Source organism: Triplophysa rosa, linkage group LG23, assembly GCF_024868665.1.
Source record: "Triplophysa rosa linkage group LG23, Trosa_1v2, whole genome shotgun sequence".
Lineage (NCBI taxonomy): Eukaryota > Metazoa > Chordata > Actinopteri > Cypriniformes > Nemacheilidae > Triplophysa > Triplophysa rosa.
The window spans coordinates 4,629,119-4,654,586 of record NC_079912.1 but is presented as its reverse complement, the minus strand read 5'-3'; the positions used below and the strand labels follow the sequence as shown (position 1 = coordinate 4,654,586).

At 41.7% G+C, this 25,468-nt stretch overlaps 1 protein-coding gene across 4 annotated transcripts in view; it reads right to left on the bottom strand.

Moving 5' to 3' along the window:
• The window catches only part of LOC130547363 (rho GTPase-activating protein 21), a 43,440-nt gene extending 20,758 nt beyond the window's left edge, over positions 1-22,682 (bottom strand). For 2 of the 4 annotated variants that reach the window (XM_057323269.1, XM_057323270.1), the window contains exons 1-6: positions 22,313-22,681; positions 18,060-18,245; positions 15,141-15,162; positions 2,800-2,892; positions 1,270-1,348; positions 483-537 (exon numbers count right to left, since the gene is read on the bottom strand). In XM_057323269.1, the coding sequence (XP_057179252.1) occupies positions 483-537; positions 1,270-1,348; positions 2,800-2,892; positions 15,141-15,162; positions 18,060-18,245; positions 22,313-22,594 (717 nt within the window). In that variant the 5' untranslated portion in view covers positions 22,595-22,681. Of the gene's footprint in view, positions 1-482; positions 538-1,269; positions 1,349-2,799; positions 2,893-15,140; positions 15,163-18,059; positions 18,246-22,312 lie in introns of all 4 variants that reach the window. The other 2 variants (XM_057323271.1, XM_057323268.1) reach the window with 2 other exon arrangements.
• Positions 22,683-25,468: the final 2,786 nt, after the last annotated feature.

Below are 25,468 nucleotides of genomic sequence, written 5' to 3'. Positions count from 1 at the left end.
CTACATTTCTTTGTTTGGTTGAACAGAGAAAGATATTTGGACGAATGCTTGTAACCAAACAGCTCTTGGACCCCATTGATTACCATAGGAAAAATAACAATGGTAGTCAAAAGTGCCCCAGAACTACATTGTTCAAAATATCTTCTTTTGTGTTTAACAGACCAAAAAAAATAGAAAGTATTTTTTTCTACTATGGTAGTCAGCGGGGTCAAAGAACTGTTTGGTTACAAATATCTATCTCTCTGTTCATCAGAACAAAGAAATGTATAAAGATTTGGAACAACATGAAAAGTTGCATAAATGATGGCAGAATTGTGAGAGCTACAGGGAAGTATTTCCAGTGAAAATACTTAAATACAATGTACTAATTAGCATTTAAAGACAAATCTATCATCATTTCTCCTCATCATTTTCATTTTGTTTGCAGCATTAGACTTGCGTGACTGATTTTTAAGTAAAATAAAATGAGAAACACAACCTACCAGCTGTAAAATGTCTTCATCTTTTGGCATCACACAGAGCTCCAGAGATGTTTCACTGTAAAGAAAGTTTTAAAAAGGTCATATCATACATTTTATAACGTGACAAGTCCTGACACTACAGTCATCTTTAAAAACTGTGTATATCCAGTTAAAAAGTAAGAACAAGGAAGCACTGTTATACCAAAGGCAATACCAAAGAAAATTGTGCAATAGAGAGTATATCTGATAAACTTCCTCAAGGACCGAGACATTTTTTGGAACACTCATCAGGAATAAATGAGGAAATAAGGAAAATATAAAAGACGCAGAGTAGCAGGTTTCTGTTTCGAAGGATCACTTCACCCAAAAACGCCATCCCAGACAGGCAAAACGGATATAATCAATATAAATACTGTATATGAATTTAGCGCTTTGATCGGTTTGTTTATATTTCAGTTTCACTAAATAAGTTATTTACATATTACTTGTTTTCTCTCACAAACACACCATTTTGCTTCAACATACATTTATTACACCAGTTGAGCCATTTTGGTTCTTTTAATGATGGATGGATGGATTTTTTGGAGAACCATGTCAAGTTAGCCTATATATTTCTGCGATGGCATAAAAATGAAGAGAAATGCTTCATTGTCTGGTGAACTATTCCTTTAAATATCTTGTAACATTAAAATGTAATCCAAGTCTCAGCTCAGAAACTACAGTATTACCGGTTAGCAGTCCTAATCTTTATCCATGAGTCTACACCGCCCCTCAGAGACAGAAATGAGCAGTGAAACCTCTGCGCTACCTGTTTTGGATCAAGGCGATTACTTGGGAATATGTCTTGCCGATGATGCTCTCTCCATTGACTTTTACAATACGATCCCCTGAGGAAAGACAAACAGAAAGACAACCAGATGCTGTTATTTAGTTTCATGAAAAGACTTCACATTTTGAAATCTATACCCAGATTTGTAACGCAGTATAACATCTCTTAAGACTGCTCATCCGCATGATGCTAGGGCAAGACCAGATCAAATCTGTGCTGAGAATGAACTCACAAGTAATTATGTTTGTTGAAATACGCTGAGCAATTTGTGCTGCAGAGGAAGACAGTCAAACAGGAAGACAGTCAAAGAGGGACAGCAATGGGTGATTGTGGGTAATTGTGGGAACGTGCGTTCCAGACACACCCAAATGTCTGTCCACAGAGACGAAAGCACTTGTCATAACTTCTCAATCTTGTGTTTCAGTCCAGACCGATCAGACTTGCATAACACTTTAGCTGCTTAGTCCTGCCAATAAGTTTTGGATGTTGGCTGGATGTACCAGCTCTTGCTTAGTTCAGCTCCAACTCTTTATTATTGAAGCTTTCCTCAATAACAGGGGTTCCCAGCCCGTGACCCCCAAAATAACAGTGCCAGTGACTCGAGACCCCCACTATCCTCGGAGGTCGTTAAAGTATACAAACGTTGCGCACATGCACTTATTAGGTCTATCCAACCACAAAAGAACACAGTCTAACATAATATTATTTTATAGTTATTGACTCATTACTTTACTTGTTGTTATACATAAACCATGAACTATTACTAGATGGTCAAATTTCATCAAACAGATTCGAGTGCTGATGGATGTCCTCTTTATAAACGTCGGCCTCTTTTCGTGCCTGAGGACGATGGCCTTTCTGACTGCGGTGCTTCTCTGCCCTCCTCTGCTGGCCTCCATGCGTTGTCTTTGGTTGACACATTTCATTTCGACAAATACAAATATCCTAAATTTAAAGCCTGAAAAATAATCTGCATGCATATATGGGAATGTTTAATGTTGTGCTCTAAATTGACTTGCTGCACCTAACCAACTTGTTACTTGTGTTGTTAATGTAACAATCACCTCAGGGGTCACAATTTTAATATTCATAGTTTTATTTTTAACATAACTAATATTTTTGTATTTTGTTACACTTATTGATTAAATACGCTAGTTCTAATTATAAAAAAAAGATTTCTGGAAATCATCTTGCGACCCCTACTTTGGGAACCCCTGCTCAATAAGACTCACTGTATGCCAAACACAGAGACTGTGGTTTTGTGTTCTGTTTGTGCCAGTTTTGACTTGTTGGTGTATATACATATGTCAGATGGATGTCATTTTAATTACAGCAGAGTTGAAAGGCCGAAAAATGGATAAACCTTTCCCGCATGTGTGAAAAGGGCTATTCAATTATTTTTCAATCCTGTGTATTCAAGACATGTCTTGAGACTCTTAATTTCTGCTCTGCATTGTTTAATGTTGTTTTATCAATGACAGAACATGTCATGTGTGCACAGTACAGTACCTGTGCAGAGTCCAGCTCCGTGGGCGGGGCCTCCCTCTTTCACCTGCTTCACAAAAATGGTGTCCATTGGCTCCAGTCTGTTCCGCTGTCTCCCTGATGATCGCACACAAAATATCAACATGTTAATTAGAAGTTATGTGCTACAGCATCGAAACACAGTAGTTAACTATGAAACTTTAATGGCATCAAAACAGGTGCCTTAGATGTTGTCCAATGTTAAAGGAGTAGTTCACCTTCAAAATGAAAATGCTGTCATCATTTACTCACCCTCTTGTCATTTCAAACCTGTAAGGCTTTCTTTCTTCAGCAGAACACAAAAGAAGATATTTGTAAAAAACAGACCAGCACAGAGGCCCCCCCCCCCCCCCCATTCACTTTTATTGTAACCAGTGCAAGTGAATGGGGGAATGTTCACAACATTCTTCAAAATATCTTCTTTTGTGTTCTGCAGAAGAAAGTCATACAGGTTTTCAAAATTGAGCTTTTCTCAATTTTGCATTTCAGAACATACATTTTAGCAGTAGAGACATAAGGAAAAAGAGTACAAAAATAAGGAAAAGTCAAATAAATGTATACTCCAAAATAACAAATTCACGGTGCTGTTGTACTTTTTAGAGTTGTTCTTGGCGTTTAATTTCTGTACAAATGTGCTGACACAGATTCTGTTTAATGGCAACATTACAACATAACCATATCGCCAAGACAAGTAGCCTAGAAAAATGCACAGCCATCAGATGCACTCATCTTACATGCACATGTTTGCACTGATGTATCTTTGTTGGGTAACAGTGACAACAATTTGGTGTGTGACTCCCTCTATAGGCCAAAGAAGCATTATAGAAGATTTCTGTCATGTTCTATCTGAATTTCATAGCTCAAACTACTAAACTGACCATATCACATACTGTACAGTATTATACTGTATATGACTTGATGAATAATTACTGTGCAAGTATTAGTTTGTGGTTACTCCCATGTTCTAAAACTAAAGATTTGTCAATATTTGTATATTTAAGTGTGCCACTACTGTTTACAATTTATATTAAATTCAATGCTGAACTCACTCCATGTCATGTAAAGGGCAGCAGTTTACGACTTCAGATTATTATCAACGTAGTGCTTCAGACAGAGCAAGGGTTATTGTTTCAATCATTACATTTGAATTATGGGCCAATGTGATTAGCATTGACATCTTTTGAGAGGCTCTAGCTAACATAATATGGCTCATCCTCATCTATTGAATCAGACTGCCATCATAGGATATTGGTTATAATGGTTATGCTTTATTGCCAAGTGGAAATATTCTGGAGGATGGCCTACTGATGGAGTTACGGTGTTACAGCCATCTAAAGGCTAATGCACATCAATCTGTCAAAATAACTCGTGGTCATCTTAATGTAACAATCTGGAAAAAGCTGACAGAAAGACAAGGTTTAAAAGAAACGTGAAATGGAAGTCACGACGAGTTTACATTTACAATCCATCAGGAAACATCTCAAACTCACATCCCATTAGTAAGGAGAGTAACGGCTGTAACTGTCATCTGGTCTGAAAGTGTCCACAGCTCTCTCATCTGATTGGTTATCTAAAGCGATGATGTTTCACATTAGCACGTTTGCCAAATTCTCTGCTGTCCCTTGGGTGATTCTTTCAAAGCCGGTTTGCTTGGACACATCAATAGCGGGCATTCTGAAAAGACTGTGTGGGACAGGTTTGTAAACCGCCAGCCCAGCCTTTCGTCTTTGTTAGTCTGTGTGTGTTTTGTGCTTGTGAATCAGGAATAATGTCCACACAAACAAACACACATCTTTAACTGGCCGTGATGTGCTTCTCACTAGCTCGCATTAAAACGAAGAACCTCTTTGCCAGAGTTAAAATCATGTTCCAGCCTTGTGTTCTCTTCTCCAGGGCTCTTTTCTCTTTCACTGTGAAGTGTATAAATAACTGATGCTTTCAGCTTGAACCGCATTCACCCTCCAAACCCACCCAGTGTCAACACAGCCTGTGTGACTTATTGTGGGAAATCCAGCCCTGTTCTGCTGTAGGCCGCCTCCACCTGCATCATATACAACTCACCCGGCCAACATGCGTGAGGAGAGAGTGTCAGGTGGTTGTCAGGTACATAGCGCTCTTGGGTTTGAGGGGCAAATGAGTTCAAACAAAACCAATTCGGTTGACGTCACGCACCACCATATATGGAAGGTCATATACTGTTTCCGGGTCCAAACGCTTAATAAGATGCTATTGGCAACCAATCTGCTAATATACGCTCATGGCGAGCTATTAAACTACCGGAAAACCACAAACCTAACCTTTATCTTCGTAACGAAATCCCACATGGCCAGTCCCATGGTGATTCATTTTCCATAATTTATTCAAATATTGATGTCGGAGATTCCGTAAGCCTGGAGACTGTAGTGTATACTGTGAGTTAATAAATGCTCCACTTAAATATGCGATGCGAGTAAACAGTGCTCATTTACAGCCGTTTAAGCTGTAGCCCCGCTTGAAATGAATAGATGCTTGGACCCGGAAACGGTATTCCTCACGTCACCACTTAACAACCGAATAGTGAGACTTCTCAAATGTATGCAATGTTGTATACTCAACAGTGTTGGGTGTAACTAGTTACTAAGTAATTAGTTACTTTAATTGAATTACCTTTCCCTTAAAAAAGTAAAGTAAGGGATTACTCTTATTTTTTCTGTAATTTAATTAGTTACTTCTGATGTAATTAAACTAAATACTGTGTGTAATTTATGTGTGTGCAATAGTGGAATTGACATCAAAATTCAAAGTTTAACTTTAAAATCTGTATAATGTATAATTCTCAGATTTGTAATACTTTGGTCAGTTAATAATACTACTTTATGTAGTTTTATATTATTTATTTGAAGGAATTAAAAGAGCCGTTTCATGTCTATCCTTGAATCACTTAACTAATCAAGGTTGATATAGGATATAGAAAGGAATTAGTAATAAATAATTAAATACTTTTCGGAGAGAGTAATTTGTACAGTAATCTAATTAGACTATTGAATATGTAATTAGTAACTAGTAATGAATTACCTTTTCAGAGTAACTTGCCCAACACTGATACTCAATACAGCAAAAGAATGCTGTTGAATATCAGCAAACACTAAACTGATGTACCAAAATATAACAGTTTATCCTCTGCAGTCTCCTAGTCTCAGAAGAATAGCGGACTCAACAACATTGACCTGCCAATCAAAGCCTATTCGAATTTAAAGGGCTCACGCCTTTAAAATGTAAAAAATGCATCACGCAAGCTTAGAACAAACATGTATGTGCATAAAAATAAACATGTATTCAACATGATTGTTTTCTAATATAGTTATAATAATCGTTCTTGGTGTGCGGGCCTTTCGAGTCTCTATCACATCATTTCGTTCTTTTTCTTCATCTCGTTCTTCGTTTCTTTATTGTTTTGGCTAAAGTGTCTCATGCACAGCTGGACCTCTGTTGTTTTGTGTTGGATAATGTTGTTTGGCAGTGGCTGGGGGATGCCCATTCTTTTTATTTCCCTGAACATTACACAGCAGGACCAAATTCCTGCATATCACAGCCACAGACTCTCTCTCTCTCTCGCTCTCTCAGAAATCAGAGGAAAGCACTTTACAACAAATGATATTTTCAAATATTTTGCAATCTTTATTTGCTCTGCCAATGAAAACAGGTCCAAACTAAGCAATTTAGGATTAACACTGCATGATGACAAGCAACAGAGAGACTAAATTCCCTTTCTGTCGGTCTCTCAACAGATTGGGTTTGACTTGAGAACCTATCATCTTCTGACTAACTTTGAAAAGGCCAATGAAATTGGTGAATGAAATTTGCATACCGGTCTCCACCCCGGATATCCGGGTATAAAAGGAAGACGACGTGCTGCATTCATTCACCTTTTGCTCTTCGGTGCCTTTGCATCTGATGACCAAAAATCTGAAAAATTGCTGGATTCTTACGACGTGCTGCAGCGGATTGTCCCTCTTCGTCAGTGACTTCCCCTGGACGTCTCGGCAGTTCCAGAGGAGTTTTCTAAAAGAGCTAATTTCTCCACCGCGGTATGTCCCGCTGTTCTCGTGGGTGCAATAATCTCATCGAGGAGGGGGACGGACACGATGTCTGCCTCAAGTGCTTGGGTGTCCGGCACGCTGAGGCAGCCTTCGTGGATACATCCTGCCCGCACTGCGGGCAGATGGCGATCCAGACGTTGCGGTCATGGGTGGCTGTGTTCTTTATGGACCCAGCCACCACCTCGTCTGCTTCCCGTTCCGTGACAGCAGCGGCTTCGGCCCTGCCGTCCCCTACGGCGAGCAGCGAGGGTGATATGGGGATTACCGTGAGCGTTAATCCGTCAGCCACAGGCTCGCGGACCGTTCGCACCCCATCTCGCTCGTCTGACCGTTCCCCAAGAGGCGGTCCTACTAACCCGTCTTGCTCCTCAGCCACGTATTCAGAAACGGTGCATGATGAAGAGTAGATGTCCCTTGCAGCATCGGAGGGCGACCTACTGGCATCCGACCTCGACGATTCCTCGGAGCTCCCTCCCTCGGGAGGTCGAGCCCAGGAAGAGGCGGATGTTGAGATGTCAGCCATGCTCTCCTGGGCCACCGCGAGCATTGGGCTGCAGTGTACCGCCCCTTCCCCAACGCTCGCGGTTGGATACGTGGTACCTCGGATCTGAGCGCGACTCCAAGCCGTGCCTGGCCCTGGAACCATTTTTCCCGGAAGTGCATGAGGAGCTGAGTAAGACCTGGAATGCCCCCTTCTAGGCGCATTCCCATCAAACTAGCTCCGCCACCTCACCTCGATGGTGGGGCAGCTAGGGGCTATGTCGACGTGCCCCAGGTGGAGCGTGCCGTCGTGGTGCATTTATGCCCGCAGACGGCAGCCACCTGGAGAGGTCGACCTAGACTCCCGTCTAAGGCGTGTGCCAGGCATACTCTCCAGCAGCCCTCAGCACTCTCAGTTCGACGGTGTGCTGAGCTGCATTTTCGCCAGGCAGGTAAGACAGCAGAGCTGCTCTCCTCCCCAGGGGCCCCCCCTCGGCGAGGGAGCCGCACTGCTAGCCATCGAACCACCCCCTGGGGGATCGATGAAGCAAATCAAACCCCTAGTCCCCCTGTCTCGGTCCCTGGGAGCCTGGTTAGCGCTTCCCAGACCGTCATGGTGGCTAGGGAGAACGATCCGTCTTGGCTATGCAATCCAATTCGCCAGACACCCGCCCAAGTTTCGGGGCGTCCTCTCCACTTTCATGCAAGACAAGGATGCTCCCGTGCTTCGGGCCGAGGTTGCCACCCTTCCGGCGAAGGAAGCGATCGAGCTTGTCCCTCCAGCCGAGATGTTCTGCGGGTTTTTACAGCCCATACTTTATCGCCCCCAAGAAAGGCAGGGGGTTGCACCCCATTCTAGACCTGCGTACCCTGAACAGGCACCTACACAAGCTGCCGTTCAGGATGCTCACGCAGAAGCGCATCCTGACGTCTGTCAGATGTCAGGACTGGTTCATGGTAATCGACTTGAAGGACGCGTACTTTCGGGCGACCTGAACCAGTCAGCCGATGCCTCTCTCATCACTCCCTCCCTGGACACCACCCATTGCCCGCTTTGGTACTCCCTGTCCGAGGCCCCCCTCGGCATGGATGCCCTAGGGCACAGCTGGCCACGGGACAAGCGGAAGTCCACCTTCCCCTCAGTGAACCTCATTGCACAGGTCCTGTGCAAGGTCAGGGAAGAGGAGCATCAAGTGCTACTAGTTGCACCGTACTGGCCCAACCGGACTTGGTTCTCAGAGCTAATGCTCCTGACGACAACTCCCCCCTGGCTGAGTCCCCTGACGAAGGACCTTGTTTCGCATGGGAAGGGCATGTTGTGGCATCCGAGACCAGACCTCTGGAACCTCCATGACTGGCTCCTGTACGGGACGAGATCCTGAGTGGCCAACCCCCTGCGGTGGTTGAGACCATCACTCAGGATAGGGCCCCTGCCACTAGGCGGCTATACGCCTTTAAGTGGCACCTCTTCTCGTCCTGGTGCTTTTCTTGAGGAGAAGACCCGCGGAGTTGCTCGGTCAGGAACGTGCTGTCCTTCCTGCAAGAGAGACTTGAGAGTAATCTCTCCCTTTCCACACTGAAAGTGTATGTAGCCGCCATTGCCACTCATCACGAACCAGTCGTTGGTAAGTCTCTGGGACAGCACGACCTGATCATTAGGTTCCTAAGGGGCGCGAGAAGGCTGAATCCGCCTCGTCCGCGCCCTGTACCCTCTTGGGACCTCAATGTGGTCCTGGCAGGCCTCCAGAGGCCCCCTTTCGAGCCCCTGAGAGATGCCGCTCTTTCTCATTTTACAATGAAGACAGTGGTCTCTTGGTGGCGCTCGCCTCCATCAAGAGGGTAGGGGACCTACAAGCATTCTCCATGTCCACTGATTGCCTAGAGTTCGGGCCTGGAGACTCTCACGATATCCTGAGACCCCGGCTATGTGCCCAAAGTTCCCACCACTCCCCTTTTGGGACCAGGTGGTGAACTTGCAGGCGCTCCCCACCGGGAAGGAAGACCCAACCCCATCCGTGTTGTGTCCAGTACGCGCGCTGTGCCTCTACTTGGACCGCACACAGAGCTTCAGAAGCTCTGAGCAGCTCTTTGTCTGTTTTGGAGGTCAGCAGAAGGTGAGGGCTGTCGCCAAACAGAGATTGGCGCACTGGATCATGGACGCCATCGCTACGGCGTACCCATCCCAAAATCGCCCATACCCGCTGGCAGTGAGGGCACACTCAGACACTCTGGGCTATGCCCAATACCTTCGCGAGGTTCTACAGCCTCCGCGTGGAACCGGTGTCAGTCCGAGTCTTGCACGGTAACCAACAGGTGAGACCGGCGGCCGGTAGGGCGTACACCTGCGAAAGCACCTTCCCCCCTCCTAGGTGGGTCAGTGTGCTATTTCCGCCTCCCTTCTTCCCCCACCAGGTGAAGAATAGGCATTCCATCCACCACTAAGCACTTTCTGGTGGCGGGCTGGGCGGAGCAGCCCTGCCTCCTTAGGCCGGATATCAGCCGAGTTATCTAGCGCATAGCTCTAACCGGACTTAGTGCCCCACACGAAGTAACCCCCCCAGCAGGGTGGTTCCATCTGATGTATCCTCATGATCTGGTTCCCATCTTGGTAACCCATGACTTCCCCTAGGTGGGCCTCCACCTCGCAGTACTCCTTTCAGTCCGCACATTCCTCCCATGAGTTCTCCCCTGTCGGCAATACCATGTTGGTGTCTCCACTAAACTACTCCCTACGGTAGGAAGGCGTTTCCTCAGTGAGGAAATAGCGCTTCTCCAGTGGCCCTTACGGTACCGGGCGGCTTCTCGCCATTAGAGAAACAAGGCCTCCGCTCGTGACAACCGGTGGCAGGGGATTCCCACCTTTCCAAAGCTCTGGGACCCCCTACCTCCCCACTGTATCGTTACAATTTTGCGCTAGCGCTCACGTCTGACACGCCCAGGCCAGTCAGCGTCGCTTCGCTAGAGATTGTGACGCGTCACAGCATCGTGGCGTTTTCAATAGCAACCCCATCTGTCGGTTCGACACAACGTCGAGAGACCGACAGGAAGGGAAAGTCACGGTTACTTATGTAACCTCCGTTCACTGATAGCACGCCGTCTTCCTTTCATACCCGGATATCCGGGGCGGAGACTGGCATGCAAATTTCATTTGCCAATTTCATTGGCCTTTCAAAGTTAGTCAGAAGACGATAGGTTCTCAAGTCAAACCCCTCCGGGACCAAATGTCCCCTCCATCAGGGAACGGAGGTTACATACGTAACCGGACGTTTATACAATATATATATATATATAATATATATATATATATATATATATAGGAATGCTGTTAATTATATCAAATTATGGGACCAGAAAAAGGTATAGACTGATTATTTAATTCTACAAAATGGAATCTCGTGTAGGTATGAGTTGATTTGAAATCCAGTATACACTAACCGGATAGAAACATTAGTGACCTGATCAATACTCCACTGTGTTTTTACTTATAGCAATCAGTTTCCAGTTACCAATAAGCTATCAGTTACCAAGTAAGACAATTTCCTAGAAACCTGCCGTCACCACACATACGCAACATGTGGCATTGTAGTTGAAGACACAAGGCATCTGAGGTCAATGCAGCGACCGAACATACTGTCATGCCTCTGGATACTTGTTGGGGCTGCAGTTTGCTTTGACCAAAAGAGTTAAAAATCATATTGTGAAAGAGCTTTATCATTTCCTGCTTCATCATAACTTCACCTCATAACACTGAACCTATAAACAGGTGCAGAAATGCAGGACAGCAGCCAAGCCAACAGCCCATTCAGTTGGGAAGCCAGAGCTCTCTTATTTATGAGACTTCTCCGCATCTACTGCGGTCAGACGGCACCTGAGCCGGCAGATACACTGGAGTTCACATCTGGAGAACATCCAAACTGTAATGAATGTGGAGCTTTACAGTAAAAGTCCTCCAAGAATTGTGTCGAATTCTGTTTGCTTGTGCTATTGCACATATGCACATATATATTGCACAGTGTTCATGGACACCACCCAAAACATTGGCGTGAAAATACAAATGAAATTCAATATCTCCAGCATGTGTTCATAGAAAAAGGAGGACAAATATTTGAACAGATGTTGAGTTTTTCTTTTGCTGTGGCTTTATTAAACTGTTGCAAAGTTAAAACTCCAGTTTTCCAACTGGGATCTTGAGGTTCTGCAATGTTAAAAACAAATACTGCTAAACATACAAAACAGCGTCATTTGCAAAAAGGACAGAAAACAATGACAAAAGGTTTTTAAATTAAACTTGAACATTCAAAATTTGTGTGAATCTCTGTTTCATAGTTACCTTTTATAGGAGAAAACATCCCAATATTATTCTATTTAAAGTAGGGCTGTCACACGATTAATCGCATCCAGAATAAAAGTTTGTGTTTACACAATAATGTCTGTGTACTGTGCATATAATTGTTTTATTTATAAACACAAACACATACACACACATGTATACATATTTAGTGTGTATTATATGTATTTATATATATTTATCAAGAATTTAAATGATATATAAATGCGTATACATTTTTATATTTTTCTAAAATATATGTATGTGCATGTGTACAGTATGTTTGTATAATACAAAATTAATATGCACATTACACAGACATACTGTATATTATGTAAACATACTTTATTCTGGATGTGATTCATCGCAATTAATCGTTTGACAGCCCTAATCTAAAGTGATGGGATGTGAGCAATGTGGGATGAAACTGTGAGGAATATTCAACACAAAGACAAGATGCATTCAGTCTTGCTTTCAAACACATTTTTAAGTCATTGAAGAGCGATGATCTCACAAAGCTGTTTACACACAGCATCTACTGGAGCCCATCCAATCGTTCCACCCAGATTGTGTACACGTGGAGAGCAGATCTCCATTCACACGCACACGCACGCCTGCCTCTTTAATATTCTAATACTGAATATTCGCCAGAGAAATCAATCTCAGGGTGACTGAACCAAAAATTGAAAACGTAAATATAAAAGATGAAGACAAACAGATCTGCGGGCACAGCACTGCTCTTCCTCTGAGCTTTGAGGAGTATTTCTAGCCTTCAGTGGAATAAGCTGCTAAATGTGTGTGTGTGTGTGTGTGTGCGTGTGTGTGTGTGCGTGTGTGTGTGTGTGTCAGGGACTCTGGTTACACCCCCCCTCTCTGGAATGCACCATTTAGGAATGGTAACGAGACATTTCTGCAGCTCAATTTCCTGTAGGAAAGCCTCTTTATTGGATCTATCAGGTCAACAGGCTTTATGCCGAACATCACAGGCAGAAACCGGAAAACTGGTCTCATTGCATCCGGTTCAGGTCTTTTGCTGTTTCACTCAAAATGCTTTCAAAGGTTCTTTATTTTTCTTCGTCTCACTGACATTTGAATATGAAAGGGGATGTGCAACGGTGTTTCCTGCATTCTGACTTCTTTACAATGTTAAACGTGCTGTCTTCTCATGCTTGACATGGTCAACTTGTCAAAAAACGAGTTGGACGTATAACGTAATATTTCTGTGCTCGATACACTCCTCCAGCGTTCGTATAAGTTTCAGAAAGTTTTTTTCGAACATGATAATCCGTTTCGTAACAACTATTCTTAGTCCATTATTGCACTGCGTTTGCGAAGTTCAGCTGTGATTGTTTGTTCACTGCGTTTTAGTGAGGAATGTTGTGCGTGTGTGTGTGTGTGTGTGTGTGTGTGTGTGTGTGTGTGAAACGGATGATAAAACGCTGGATTTGGAGATGGTTTGAAACTGATAGATGGAGTGGTCCCAGCGCTAAAAGATGCCGGACATGAACCGCACGCGGTAAGTGAAACCGAGTCATTCTGTATGTCTGCGTTTTGTTGGCAATGGGTGCGCACATGCTTTAGTTCAGCCACCCCATCCCCCCCGCACGCGTCATATGTTTTCGAAAATAATCGTACAGCTGCCGCTGTCTTTTAAAAATGTGATCAAACTAAATACTCTATGGATATTTGAAGGGTGCAGTACAACTTTAAGTACTCAAGATTAACATGAGATATGCAGAAACTGCCTGAGTGACGGCCACTTTAAAATATATAAAACACCAAAAAGGAAAATGAGAAGCTAGGTTTACTGATTACCACAAATATTCATATATTGCTGTTAGTTTACACAAATTTCTATGACAAGCGGATGAAATGAGACCCCTTTTTCAGTTTAGTCATGTGATTTTTGACAGATATCCTATTGATTCGCTACAGTCGTCATACAGTTGACCTACACACGACAGCCAAAATGATTTGTTATGGGACATTGTTATGCAATTAATTCAGTCAGTGAAGGACTAAGATTGGTAATTATATTACTAAGCCATCTTTAGCATGTCATAATGTTGCTTCAATCGTGTGTTTCAAAGAAAGTGTACAATAGCGTATTTTATTAGTCTAAAACCACCAGCTCTGTAAATAACAGTACATTACTGTAAGTAAACACAGACTCTGTATGATGTAGAGTATGCGTAGTATGTGCTTGTGTGAGAAAGCTAAAAATGATCTGTGTATGTGGGTCACGCTGGGGTGTATCAGACGTGAGGCGGATGTGAACGAGGAGAGACCTGTCAAACACTACAGCAGAACACCTCGCTGTGTTTCTCACACAGATCATTCAGACACGCATCCCATGCTACAATTCACAGACGTTCACGCACTGTTTTTCTGGGGCAGAGATTCTGAAGTCGAGCGCCTGTGAGTGTGAACTGATAAAGTCACCTGACTGCATATCTTTGGACATGTGAACCGAGCTGCAAGCGCTCTTTACCAGGAGCATAAAAATAAGAAATAATCCCAGGTACTAAAACAATGGCCTCACTGTGAGGGCAATGCGAATAAAGTGAATGCGAATAAAGTGACAGAGCCAATGAAATGTCAAAAGTGACAATAATCTATACTTTTTTATGATTAATTGCACAAAATGTTTATGAAATCCTCAGTGTTGCATTATTAGTAAAACATTTAAAGTGATAGTTCACCCAAAAAAGAAAATGCTGTCATCATTTACTCACCCTATAGTCATTTCAAACCTGTGCGACTTACTTTCTTCAGCAGAACACAAAAGAAGATATTTTGAAGAACATTGGTAACCGAACACCACTGACCCTCATTCACTTCTATTGTATGGACACAAAACCAATGCAAGTGAATGGGGGCCACTTAACAACATTCTTCAAAATATCTGATTTTTTTGGGTGAACTATCACTTAAAGCAAATGTATAAATATTTATATATATTTCAATACTATATACATTATTCTCAATGTATTTACAGTATTTATTACTTTTGTGCATATTTGACGAAAAAGGGTGCTAACATGGCAGTTTGCTTGAAATAATGGTTGTCCTTTTCTGAAAAATAAAGCCACTAAATTGACTATATTCCAGCTATATCACACATCTCTATCTTGTGTATATTCCACAGTCTAATACTATGTGAAATACGGATGCCTACCACTACCACATTCCACAGGCTGCATCATCAAAGATTCCCAACTACTCACATGGTCCAAGGTCAAATACAGGCCACTGAACGCTACACCTCGCTCATGAGTTAACAGCAGATGCTGCTGGTGTCGTCGAGAAAATTTCTCATTCAAACATATGATCAAAATCACCGCAGCACTAGTTGTGTTCATATGACGTGAACATATGATCTACCCAAAAAAGCCTTAAAAAACACAAGGCCAGGTCATGTGGAAGACAGGTAAACTCACCTCTGCTGCTGTTGTCTTCATCCTGAAAGAGAGAACAGAAGGAAGAGCGTTAAACTGAAGATCTTGAGTTAAACTCGTCTTCGGGATCACATACATTTGCAGTGTGATTCAATGCGTCATGTTCGCACATGTGAAGGAATAACAAAACACTACATTAATATGCATTCATGAAATCCAAATGGGTAAAAAAAGTCCAGTTCTACATTATCTACAATATCATTAGTTTATTTTTAGAGCTATCAAACGATTAATCGTGATTAATTGAATCTAGAACAAAAGTTTGTGTTTACATAATATGTCTGTGTGCCGTGCATATTAATTTTGTATTTATAAACACATACACATACAAATATTTATATGTATTTATTTATTTATTTTAACCAATCATTTAAATTATATATAAATGTTTATATTGACATTTTTTCTTAAATATATTAGGGGTGACCCCGAATAGTCGAAGATTCGATGCTTCGATAGGAGGAACCTGATTCGACTACAAATCTCAGTCGAATCTTCACAGAGGTGTTATGCAATGGGGATCATGCCATTTTGGTTATATGTGCAGTGGCGTAGCAGACGCGCATGCACTGCGCCATCAAAAATATTATTTATGATGTAAAGAAATGAGACATTTTAAGGGTTGGGTACCGAAACCCCCTGCGCATATGAGCGCAAGGTCTGGCTATGACCCAGCGCAGGATCGCATCTCTCCGCGTCTTCTGTGCTGTGAGACCGGTAAAGAGAAGCAGCGTATTTCGCACACACCTGCAGATGATTCGCAAATGAATGTGTGCACCATTTCCAAACATTTGTCACTTACTGAATGTTTGGGCATTGAAATATGAATTAACACTTTGTCTGTAAATGCACGTAGTTCGTTACTTGGACTGAACTTTGCGCTGATACAAATATAATAAAGTAATACAACCAAAATCACCGTATATAGCAAGCACGGCGCAGACTTTCAGAACTTGTTATTCTCTGCACTGAAAGCAAGCGTGTGTGACAGGAGGACGAAGAAAGAGTGCGCAGGAAAAAAGGTGAAAGGGACTTGACTGTTTAAATGGTAAAATGCTTTATTGCATTCCTCCTTTACATGCGGTAAATTATGTAACTTTATTGGTAGTTCATTGGTATTTAACGTGGTAATTACCTTTGGTATTACCTTTTGTAAAAAAATAATTCGTTATTATTGAGTTTTGAAAATAGTTTTGAGGCGAGATCTGGTCTAGTAAGTGGCACAGCATTGTTACGTGATGTTTAAGGAAAATGTCCATTAATATTACTATTTGTGGCTTGTGTTTTGAATATACAGTATGTTCTCCTGCATTTCAGACATTTTGCCTAAACACATTTATTTCGTTTTTTTATTTATTATAAAGGCATATTTTGTTCTAAACATATTCTGTAAATTAATCTTCGATTGTTCTTTGGTGCATCAATGTTGCGCTGCACTTTGCGCTGTACCCTTGTTAACCACTTGGTGTCATCCCCACATTCATGCGTGCGCGCACACACACGCGTGCGATTCGACTATCAGTCGACTATAGGCAAGACGTGACAATTCTGATTCTTGAGTCTTGTATTGCCTTCTCATAAGGGCAGTAAATGGCTTTCCCGCTCATTCTCCTTCACAATTCCTTCCTGGTGGAACATTCTTCCTAACTCAGTCCGGTCAACCACATCTCTCACAACATTCAAAAAACTACTTAAAACCCATCTCTTCTGTGAATACTTGACAGCAAAATAAAAAAAAAACCCTCTCTCTTTCTCTCAACAGGTATTGGTCTAGCTTTTGCTGAAACTAGTAACTAGTATTAGCACCTATTGTATTATTGCTCCTGTATGACATATCGCTTATTGCTCCCTGAACTCTCTGTAAGTCGCTTTGGATAAAAGCGTCTGCTAAATGACTAAATGTAAATGTAAATGATTCGACTATGTAAATCCTTAGTCGAGGACACCCCTAAAATATATGCAAGCATATCTATGTTTTATACATGTGTATGTATTATAAATACAAAATAAATATGCACAGTACACAGACATACTGTATATTATGTATACACAATCTTTTAATCTGGATGTGATTAATTGTGATTAATCGTTTGAAACCCGTAATTATTTTAAATGAATAATAATCGACAATAATCAACTAAAAATATTCATGTAAAACCATGTCACATCACATACATTTAATGTGACGTTAACGCTGTTTCATGATTTAAGATTATCTTTTTTTGGCAATTCATATGAATTACTGGGACCTAATAAATTAAATCCAATATCATTTTCCCCCCTAAACTGATTTTGCTTCATTGATAAAAAATGTCTCCTCTATATTCATGTTGTGACCGTGTTTTGTTTTCAGATTTGCGGCGATCACAGGGATTACCGTGAATCACATGTTTGCTAACAGTAACTAAGCTGTAAAGAGGCATTATCTGAAAGCGACAGGAATGATCTGCCAGGTTTCCATTTTAAGCTTTATCTCCAGAAGCTTCAGAAATGCCAGTTGGTGGATGGTGGGAAAACAGAGCTTTAATCCTGTTATGGACCAGTGGTCACTGGAAGGGGGGATAGTCATAAAGACTTGCATGGAGGCCATGGTGGACGTGTCATCTGAGACTGAGACTATACTGCATTTACCAACTTCACGTGTTTATATTCTGTTTTCTGATGATTTTATTTGGCTCAGATGCTAATGTAGAAAATACACAAAAATGTCTGCTGAAGACAGCCTACTGACAAGAACAACCAACCCAACCATTCGAATGATTCTAACACCGTGTCTACATCGCACCACGTCCGGTGTGGACAAAATGTAAAATTATAATAGGTTCTAATGCATTCTATTGTCTCTTGTCATGCCACATCCGGTGTAGACACAGTGTTTAGTGCAAGCGTGTGTTTTCTGACCTTAAAAGTGGACTGAACGGCAGACTCCGGCGGGTACACAATGAAGTGCCGGAGAGTAAAGCCAAAGCCGTGCGAGGTGCGGCGTAGGTTGAGTGTTTTAGGGCCCGGCCAAGAGAAGAGCTCCTCTTCAGCGGTCGGTGACAGAGCTGAGGTCTCGCTGCGTTCATTCCCATCCTTCTGCTTGGCCTGAGAGAGAGAACAGAGAGAGTAATTGGTCATTTAACTGATAAATGACTGATTTCGTAACAATTTTTCTTAGTCCCTTATTGGACAATTCTCCCGGAAAAGCATGCGGCACGCCCATGCGGCAGCAAGGAGAGCAGGAGAAGGAGCATGCGCAGACGTCACTTTCACTTGTGTGCAGGAGAGAGGGAGAGAACATACGTTCGCGAAGTTCAGGTGTTTGTTTGTTCACTGCATTTGGGTGATGGATGTTATATAAACGGTGGATATAACGCTGGATTTGGAGATCGTTTGAAACTGATATATGGAGCCGTCGCAGCGCTAAAATATGCCTGACATGAACCGCATGCGGTGAGTGAAACCGTCTGTGTTTTGTTGGCAATGGGTGCGCACGTGCTTTAGTTCAGCCTACCCCTCTCCCCCGCACACGCCATATACTTTCGGAAATAATCGTACAGCTGTATCTATCTTTTATAAATGTGATCAAACAAAATACTCTTCGAAGATACGAAGTATGCAATACTACTCTATAGGTACTCAAGATGAATATGAGATTGGCAGAAACCGTGTGTGTTAGGGCCGCTTTAAGTACATCTATTACAGAGAGAGTACGTCTGGAGAAACCTGAGGTTAAGTATCTTGACTGCTTGAAAATCTTCCCCGTGGCATAGCTCTCAAATCTCATTTGCACATTATCTCATTTAAACATGACACCTCAAGACTGGTAGTCAGCGCCATGCATTTCAATTGATTTGAAATGTATGTATATGAAATTCATGGATTCATTCTTCAGTTTTTTTTACACGGAGCAATATGACTTACGATACATCACAAGTCAAATAGATCAAGTTTATTTTTGGTGCTTTTAATAACAGTGGTGTTACCGTTGAAGTTAACTAGAATTCATTTGGGTCTTCTTGACTGCAGTCTACTTAATTTGCTTAGCAATGGCATTTTTCTAATGAAAAGCAAGACTATTCTGATCACAAAACCAGCACTACTGTAAAAAGTAGCAGCATACAATAAGGTAAGCCACTAGGTTTTGGAATACAGCTTGAATGACCAATGTCATGTCAGTCATCTATATGGTATTTGTGTAGAACAATGAACATCTCTGAAGGGCAAAAGGTGAGGAAACAGAATATTCTGTGAGTGTTTATAAAGCATCGCTAACATGGCATCTCAAATATCTGTCATGACAATCGCATCCACACTGAAAACACAGTGAATCAAGCCAGACATTTTTCTTTCCTATGACCGATGACCCACACATGCATGTCCATGCATCACAACACAGTCAGCACCTGACACCCTTATCAAGTTCCTCTGGTAGTCAGAGATGGTATTTCACATTGAAAATTCTGGGACAGGCAACATCAGCCCATTCCCCATCTTCTAGAGGAAACTAACTTAACATCATATACATGATCAAATAATGTCAGTGAAATCCCTCTGTACCGCAGAGTGTGTGTCTGTGGTCTGTTCTCACAACATCGTACTGACTTCAGGTCAGTCTCTGACTGCCAAACAGAGCAGACTGTGGAGATGGATTATAAGGGAATGGATGTATTTTAGCTGGTGGCTGGGCTCAGGTACAGAAAGCTGTGGAAACCTCTAGAGTCTGGGCTGGGCTTTTACATAATCGAGCCTGTGAATGACATCACTGACTTTCAGCGTTGGACGCAATCCACAGCAAAGAACACACAGCTAGAGAGAGAAACAAAGACGTCTATTTTGAATGGCATACCACTTTATTATTTTTGCATTATGTATACTATGTACACAATGTTTTCAAAGTTAAGTACTTAACTAGTTTTTTCGCAGTAATGCTAAGGTACATTTCATGGTTTTATTGAATATTCTTTATGTATTTCGCAATGCTGTTTGTTTTATATTATTCATATTCATTATATATTACCCATTTTAACGCATTATCGAATGGCATGCATGAGACCTGTCATTCATCAAACTAAATGTATTATTGTTTTTATGTTCTAAATATAGCTCTTACATACAATATCAACACTGGACATGCATTAAAGGGACAGTTCACCCAAAAATTTAAATTCTGTCATCAATTACTCAGACTCAGATTGTTCAAAACCTGTATACATTTATTTGTTATGCTGGGCACAAAGGAAAATATTTGGAAGAATGTCCGTCACTTATTAGATATCGTCCCCCAATGACTCGCATGGTATTTATTTTCCCTATGGCAGTAAATGGGGGACGAGATCTGCTCGGTTACTGATACAATTTTACAATGAAAAATTGCGAAAAGAACTTTAATATAAAGTTAACTTTAAACTTGAATGTGCATTCTGCACGCATAGAACACCTGTATATCTTCCTACATTTGTTACAAATGCAAAACTCCTATATCGACTTGTGCAAAACAACATGACAATGGTCTTTACTATATTATAATGGTTACTATTGGTTATATCATTAATACTGCTTCGTATTTATAGAAAAAAAATGTTCATATAGTTTTTCCATAGTATGCTGTACAGTAGCAGCATGCTATAAATAATTTTTAAATCAAATAGCCGATAATAGAGACAAGTCATGAGTATTGTTGACTTCGGCTACAACTACAAAATAAAAAACAATCATAATATAAACTTTTAATAGTGTCCCCCACAATGCAATGCGCTTCATTTGCCCTGTGATTTCCAGTGGGATTTTTTGGTAATGCCACCTTGATTCATACACATGGTTTTTCAAACGGTTACCAAAAGTGCCTAACATAACTTTCCTCTGCCTTTCATTTTTTATTTCCCACCCATTAGCCAGTTCTTGTGTCGGGCATGTAGTTCTGTTTCCAATGCTAAATTTAACCTGTTAAATTATACAGCAGGAAAAAGCACTCATCTGAACTGCTGAAGGTCCTGCAGAGGAGAATGGCTGCTCTGTCCGAGACTCAGAAACACCATCATTCAGTCTATCAAAAAGCGTGAATAACACACCCAATCCCATCGGTCACATTCAAGAATCAATAACATGCTCTCATTTCACCAACACATGCAGTTGTTGTTTAAAACCTATTTTGAAAAAACCTTTAAAAAATGTGACAACTATTTGTACAGCAAAGATACAGTGTAATATAAAGCATTTCATTTGTTTCTCCTGACAGTGAAAGTAATAAATAAGCTAATGCTAAAAGAGAACAGTTTACCCAAAAAATGAGAAATCTTTTACCTTTTACTTACTCTCATGACATATTAAACCTGTTTGACTTTCTTTCTTCTGCAGAACACAAAATAAGCTATTTTGAAGAATGTTGGTAACCGAACAACATGGAACCCCATTGACTTCCATTGTATGGACACAAAACCACTGAGACATTTCTCAAAATATCTTCTTTTGTGTTACACCGAACAAAGAGACAACTATCCCTTCTTCTATTCTTCCATTCAGATTGTTCTCAACAAGTGTCCTCTTTAAATTTGCTTCATTTGTATGGATTAACAAGAATTTAGAAGAGACCCATAAGACAGTGTATCCTTAAATGATAAGAACGCATTTTCCAAGCTGTGACAGAGTCACCGTGAAGCAATTTTCCTCCCTAATGTTGTTATGATGAAATGCATGAATATTTGTGTGTGTCCTGTAGCAGTTTAGTTATGGCAGTTGTGAGTCATTCCCGAGCCACAGTGGAACTCTCTGTGAGCGCACAGACCTCTCTCTCTCTTCCTGAAACACGCATGCTTTTCCAAATATAAAAACATAGCAACTCGACCCCTCAAAAACGCACTTTCAAACAGATATTCCACTTGACGATAATATGCAGGCGATTACCCACAGCTGAATCCAGAGGTCTCTCTTTAGGACCGCTGCTTATAGAGAAACAATAGCTGAAACGTAAAACCCCGGCACCTACACGCATGCCTGTCCCGCTGTGAAAAATATACTAGATGTTGTGTCAATACGAGACTCCAGCAACCACCCTGGACGTGAGTGACGCACGGAGCATTCCTGAGATCTGTCTCCTCACCCCCCTCAGCCCTGCGTAACTCAATACACCACCAGGAGCCAAAAACCTCCATCCCGGTGCCAGAGATCCTTACCCAAGAACGCATGCAGTTCCTCTGGGATGTCTTCCTCGGTCTACGCCAGGAGACACCCTTCTGGGCCTCCCGGAGCCCCAGTTCCACGTCCCCCCAATACGTCCTGGCCAGGAGCTGGAACCAAAGGCAGGATGTGTCCGATAAACAGCCGTTCACCCCCGCTAAACAATCCCAGGAACAGTCTCCTGTGGAGCAGGTACAGTCCGTAACGTCCACCTGATCCGAGCCATCTTTACCGGGTGGAACGCAGCTGACACACGCCCCGTTCCTCTTAGTTAGCATGGCAAAGCCTGCTGATCTCTGCTCTTCCAGCAGTCCTCGGCTGATCTTCTGATGTTGTGATTCGTTCTCCTCAGCGTTCCCTCCCTCTCTCTCTTTCGGAGTGGGACGGGAGAGCACACATGCATGAGGTTTCCATTGAGACTTGTCAGGGAGAGAGTGAGGCTGGGAAAGAAAACGTCAGAGAGTAAACCGAATTACCGCACGCGCTCGCATCTGACGGTGCTGAGAGCGTTTCCTCTTTTCTCTCCGGACACTTTTTCTTTTACTTTCCATGTTCTTTGATTTGTTCTTCGTTGCTCAGAGGGTTCGCAACTGCCAGAACTACCCGCCAACACGCATTACATTAAACGGCATAGCATGGAAAAAAGACGCTCTTTTGAAAGAGTTTATTCTACCGTGTACACACTCCAAGGGCGTTTTCAGACCTGTAGACAGATGGCTCTGTATTGAAACAGGGATTACACTGGTACTGAGTTGCATCTTCTCGGTTTGGTTCGAGATGGGCTAAAATTTGTTCATGAAAGCCATGTGTGAGTGAACTATCCTCTCACTGGTCAGCGTGCATGCGTTTATGTTACAGGATTTTTTTCTGTTGTGGTCATCCATCAGGTAGACAACCGTTTTGGGCTTACTGTGGCTTTCTTTGTAGCTCTTATATTATTTTATCATTTTGACTGCAGCACTGTTCAACACAGGGATTCAAGTTCTTGAAATGAATTTAAAATGTGAAAAAATCTAAACGGCACTACTTATACAAGTGAATGAACATTTGTTACCAAAATAATGAACAAATAATCGGAAAATGTTTCGTTGCATATGCAAAACCCTCTAGGGCTGTCACGATTATGACATTTGGCTGACGATTAATCGTCTATTAAATAATCGCGATTATGGTGATTAATTGTCTATTTTAAGGCTTTGACAACATAACGATTAATTTACTCAACGAAGAAAATATATCTTTTAGAAATGTGAAAATTTTGTAAATAACTAATAATATTTACTATAGAGTGACCTTAAAGGCGGGGTAACCGATTTCCGAATTACGCTTTAGACAACTGAGTCGGGCCGAGTACCAAAACAACCTTCTAGCCAATCAGCGGTAAGGGGCACAGTGCACAGGACGGACATTAGCCGAGCCGAGCGCTGACGAAAGCGAAAGATGGGGGTAGGGGTGTGTCTGTTTTGGTGATTTGAACATCAACAACGGCTAAGAGAAATCGGACACCCCGCCTTTAGCAGAAAACTAAAACTAAATATGAGCATGGTGTCATCTTGGCGTGTAGATGCAGCAAGTTTGGAATCACAGTAACAAAACAAAACAACATAAAAAACACAAAACAAATAGATCAAGGACGGTGGACGTAAAATGATGCAGATATTGCAGATCACCCTTGTTTTCACAATAATTGCGATGTGACAGCCCTAAAACCCTATAAAAGCCAATGAGATTATGACGTCACTCAAACAATTTAGTTTCAAAACCCACTAAATACCCCACTCTGCCCAGTCTGAAATATCTGGTATTGCTGAAAGTAAATGTAGGAGCCCGATAAAAAATGCTAATTTAATCAAAAAGTGGTCTGACGGATCTGAACTCTACATATTCGGTTGAAAAGCCAGTGTCATGCCTGATAGATCAGTGGAGCATCTCCATTAGTTCATCTGCTTGTGTAGTGTTGTGTAAGGTAAGAGCTCAGTGACAACCAGCACATGCACTTTAGATGCTCAGTGCAGCTTTATTATTAAGGTCCACGTCCCAGTCCACACTGACCAACTACACAGTATCCCGCTGAGATACATCTCAAACAAGTGCACCGATGGATCCAAACATTCCTTCATGAAGCCACACGGCACGGACAAACCACATCTATATAAAGCTGCACTTTCTCAGAGAAGCAATAATTCTCTCAATAAATTCACACTCCCTATTCCACAAGCATGTTCTGCTCTATTTTTTGCGAGATACACAGAAAATATTCCGAAATGTGAAAACAGGAAACCGACGATGGCATGCTCATTTTCATTCCTCTACACTAGCATGGCATCTCATTACCACACGCATTCCTTTAGACATAAGCAACCACTCACACATACTATTGCGTATGGAAAAAATATCACCAAAATAACTCATCCAGACATCTGAGGCATCCTTGTTTGTGAGCTTCGGGGTGAAAGAGCTCTCAAAGAGGGCACTGTGTGAGCCCTGCCCATATACCAGCCCTAAAAAAAGAAGCCACGCTGCGGTATGGCTTGGTGTTCATGCCAACGGCTTACGCTCCGGACAAAAAAACATTTCAGTTCGTCTGACATCAATGTCTTACAAAAGACAGCTCATAGTTTGAATGCACGTTAATGAAGTTTAAACAAGGTGCATGAGTGCTGAAAGTTTTCCGCGTTTATGGCACATCATAAGAAATCCACACGCTGTATATAAAGAGCTATTCCAGCAGGCTGATGTCATATTCATGGAGGTTATTTTATAGAATTAAGAGGGCAGGAACTCCCTGCTGCCATGGAAACAAACAGAATCACAGGACATCACAGCGAGCTCGACCATGGGTGTTTCCTTACAATTTAATGATAGACATAGTGGTCCCAAAAGTCTTTCAACACTTAAATCACACTTTGTGTATAAATGTCTATGGTTTAAGAGTTTGGTTCCAAAATGAGATAACTCCGTTTTTAAATTTTGTCAAAAATCATGTTTTTTTATTGTGCATTCCAAATAATATCAATCAAACTGCAGTTGGTTTGTTTTGATTTAAGCCGTAATAACTCAAGAAATACAGCTAACTAACACAATAAAAACACTTTAACGTAATAAAAAACATGATTTTTGACAAAATTTAAAAACGGAGTTATCTCATTTTG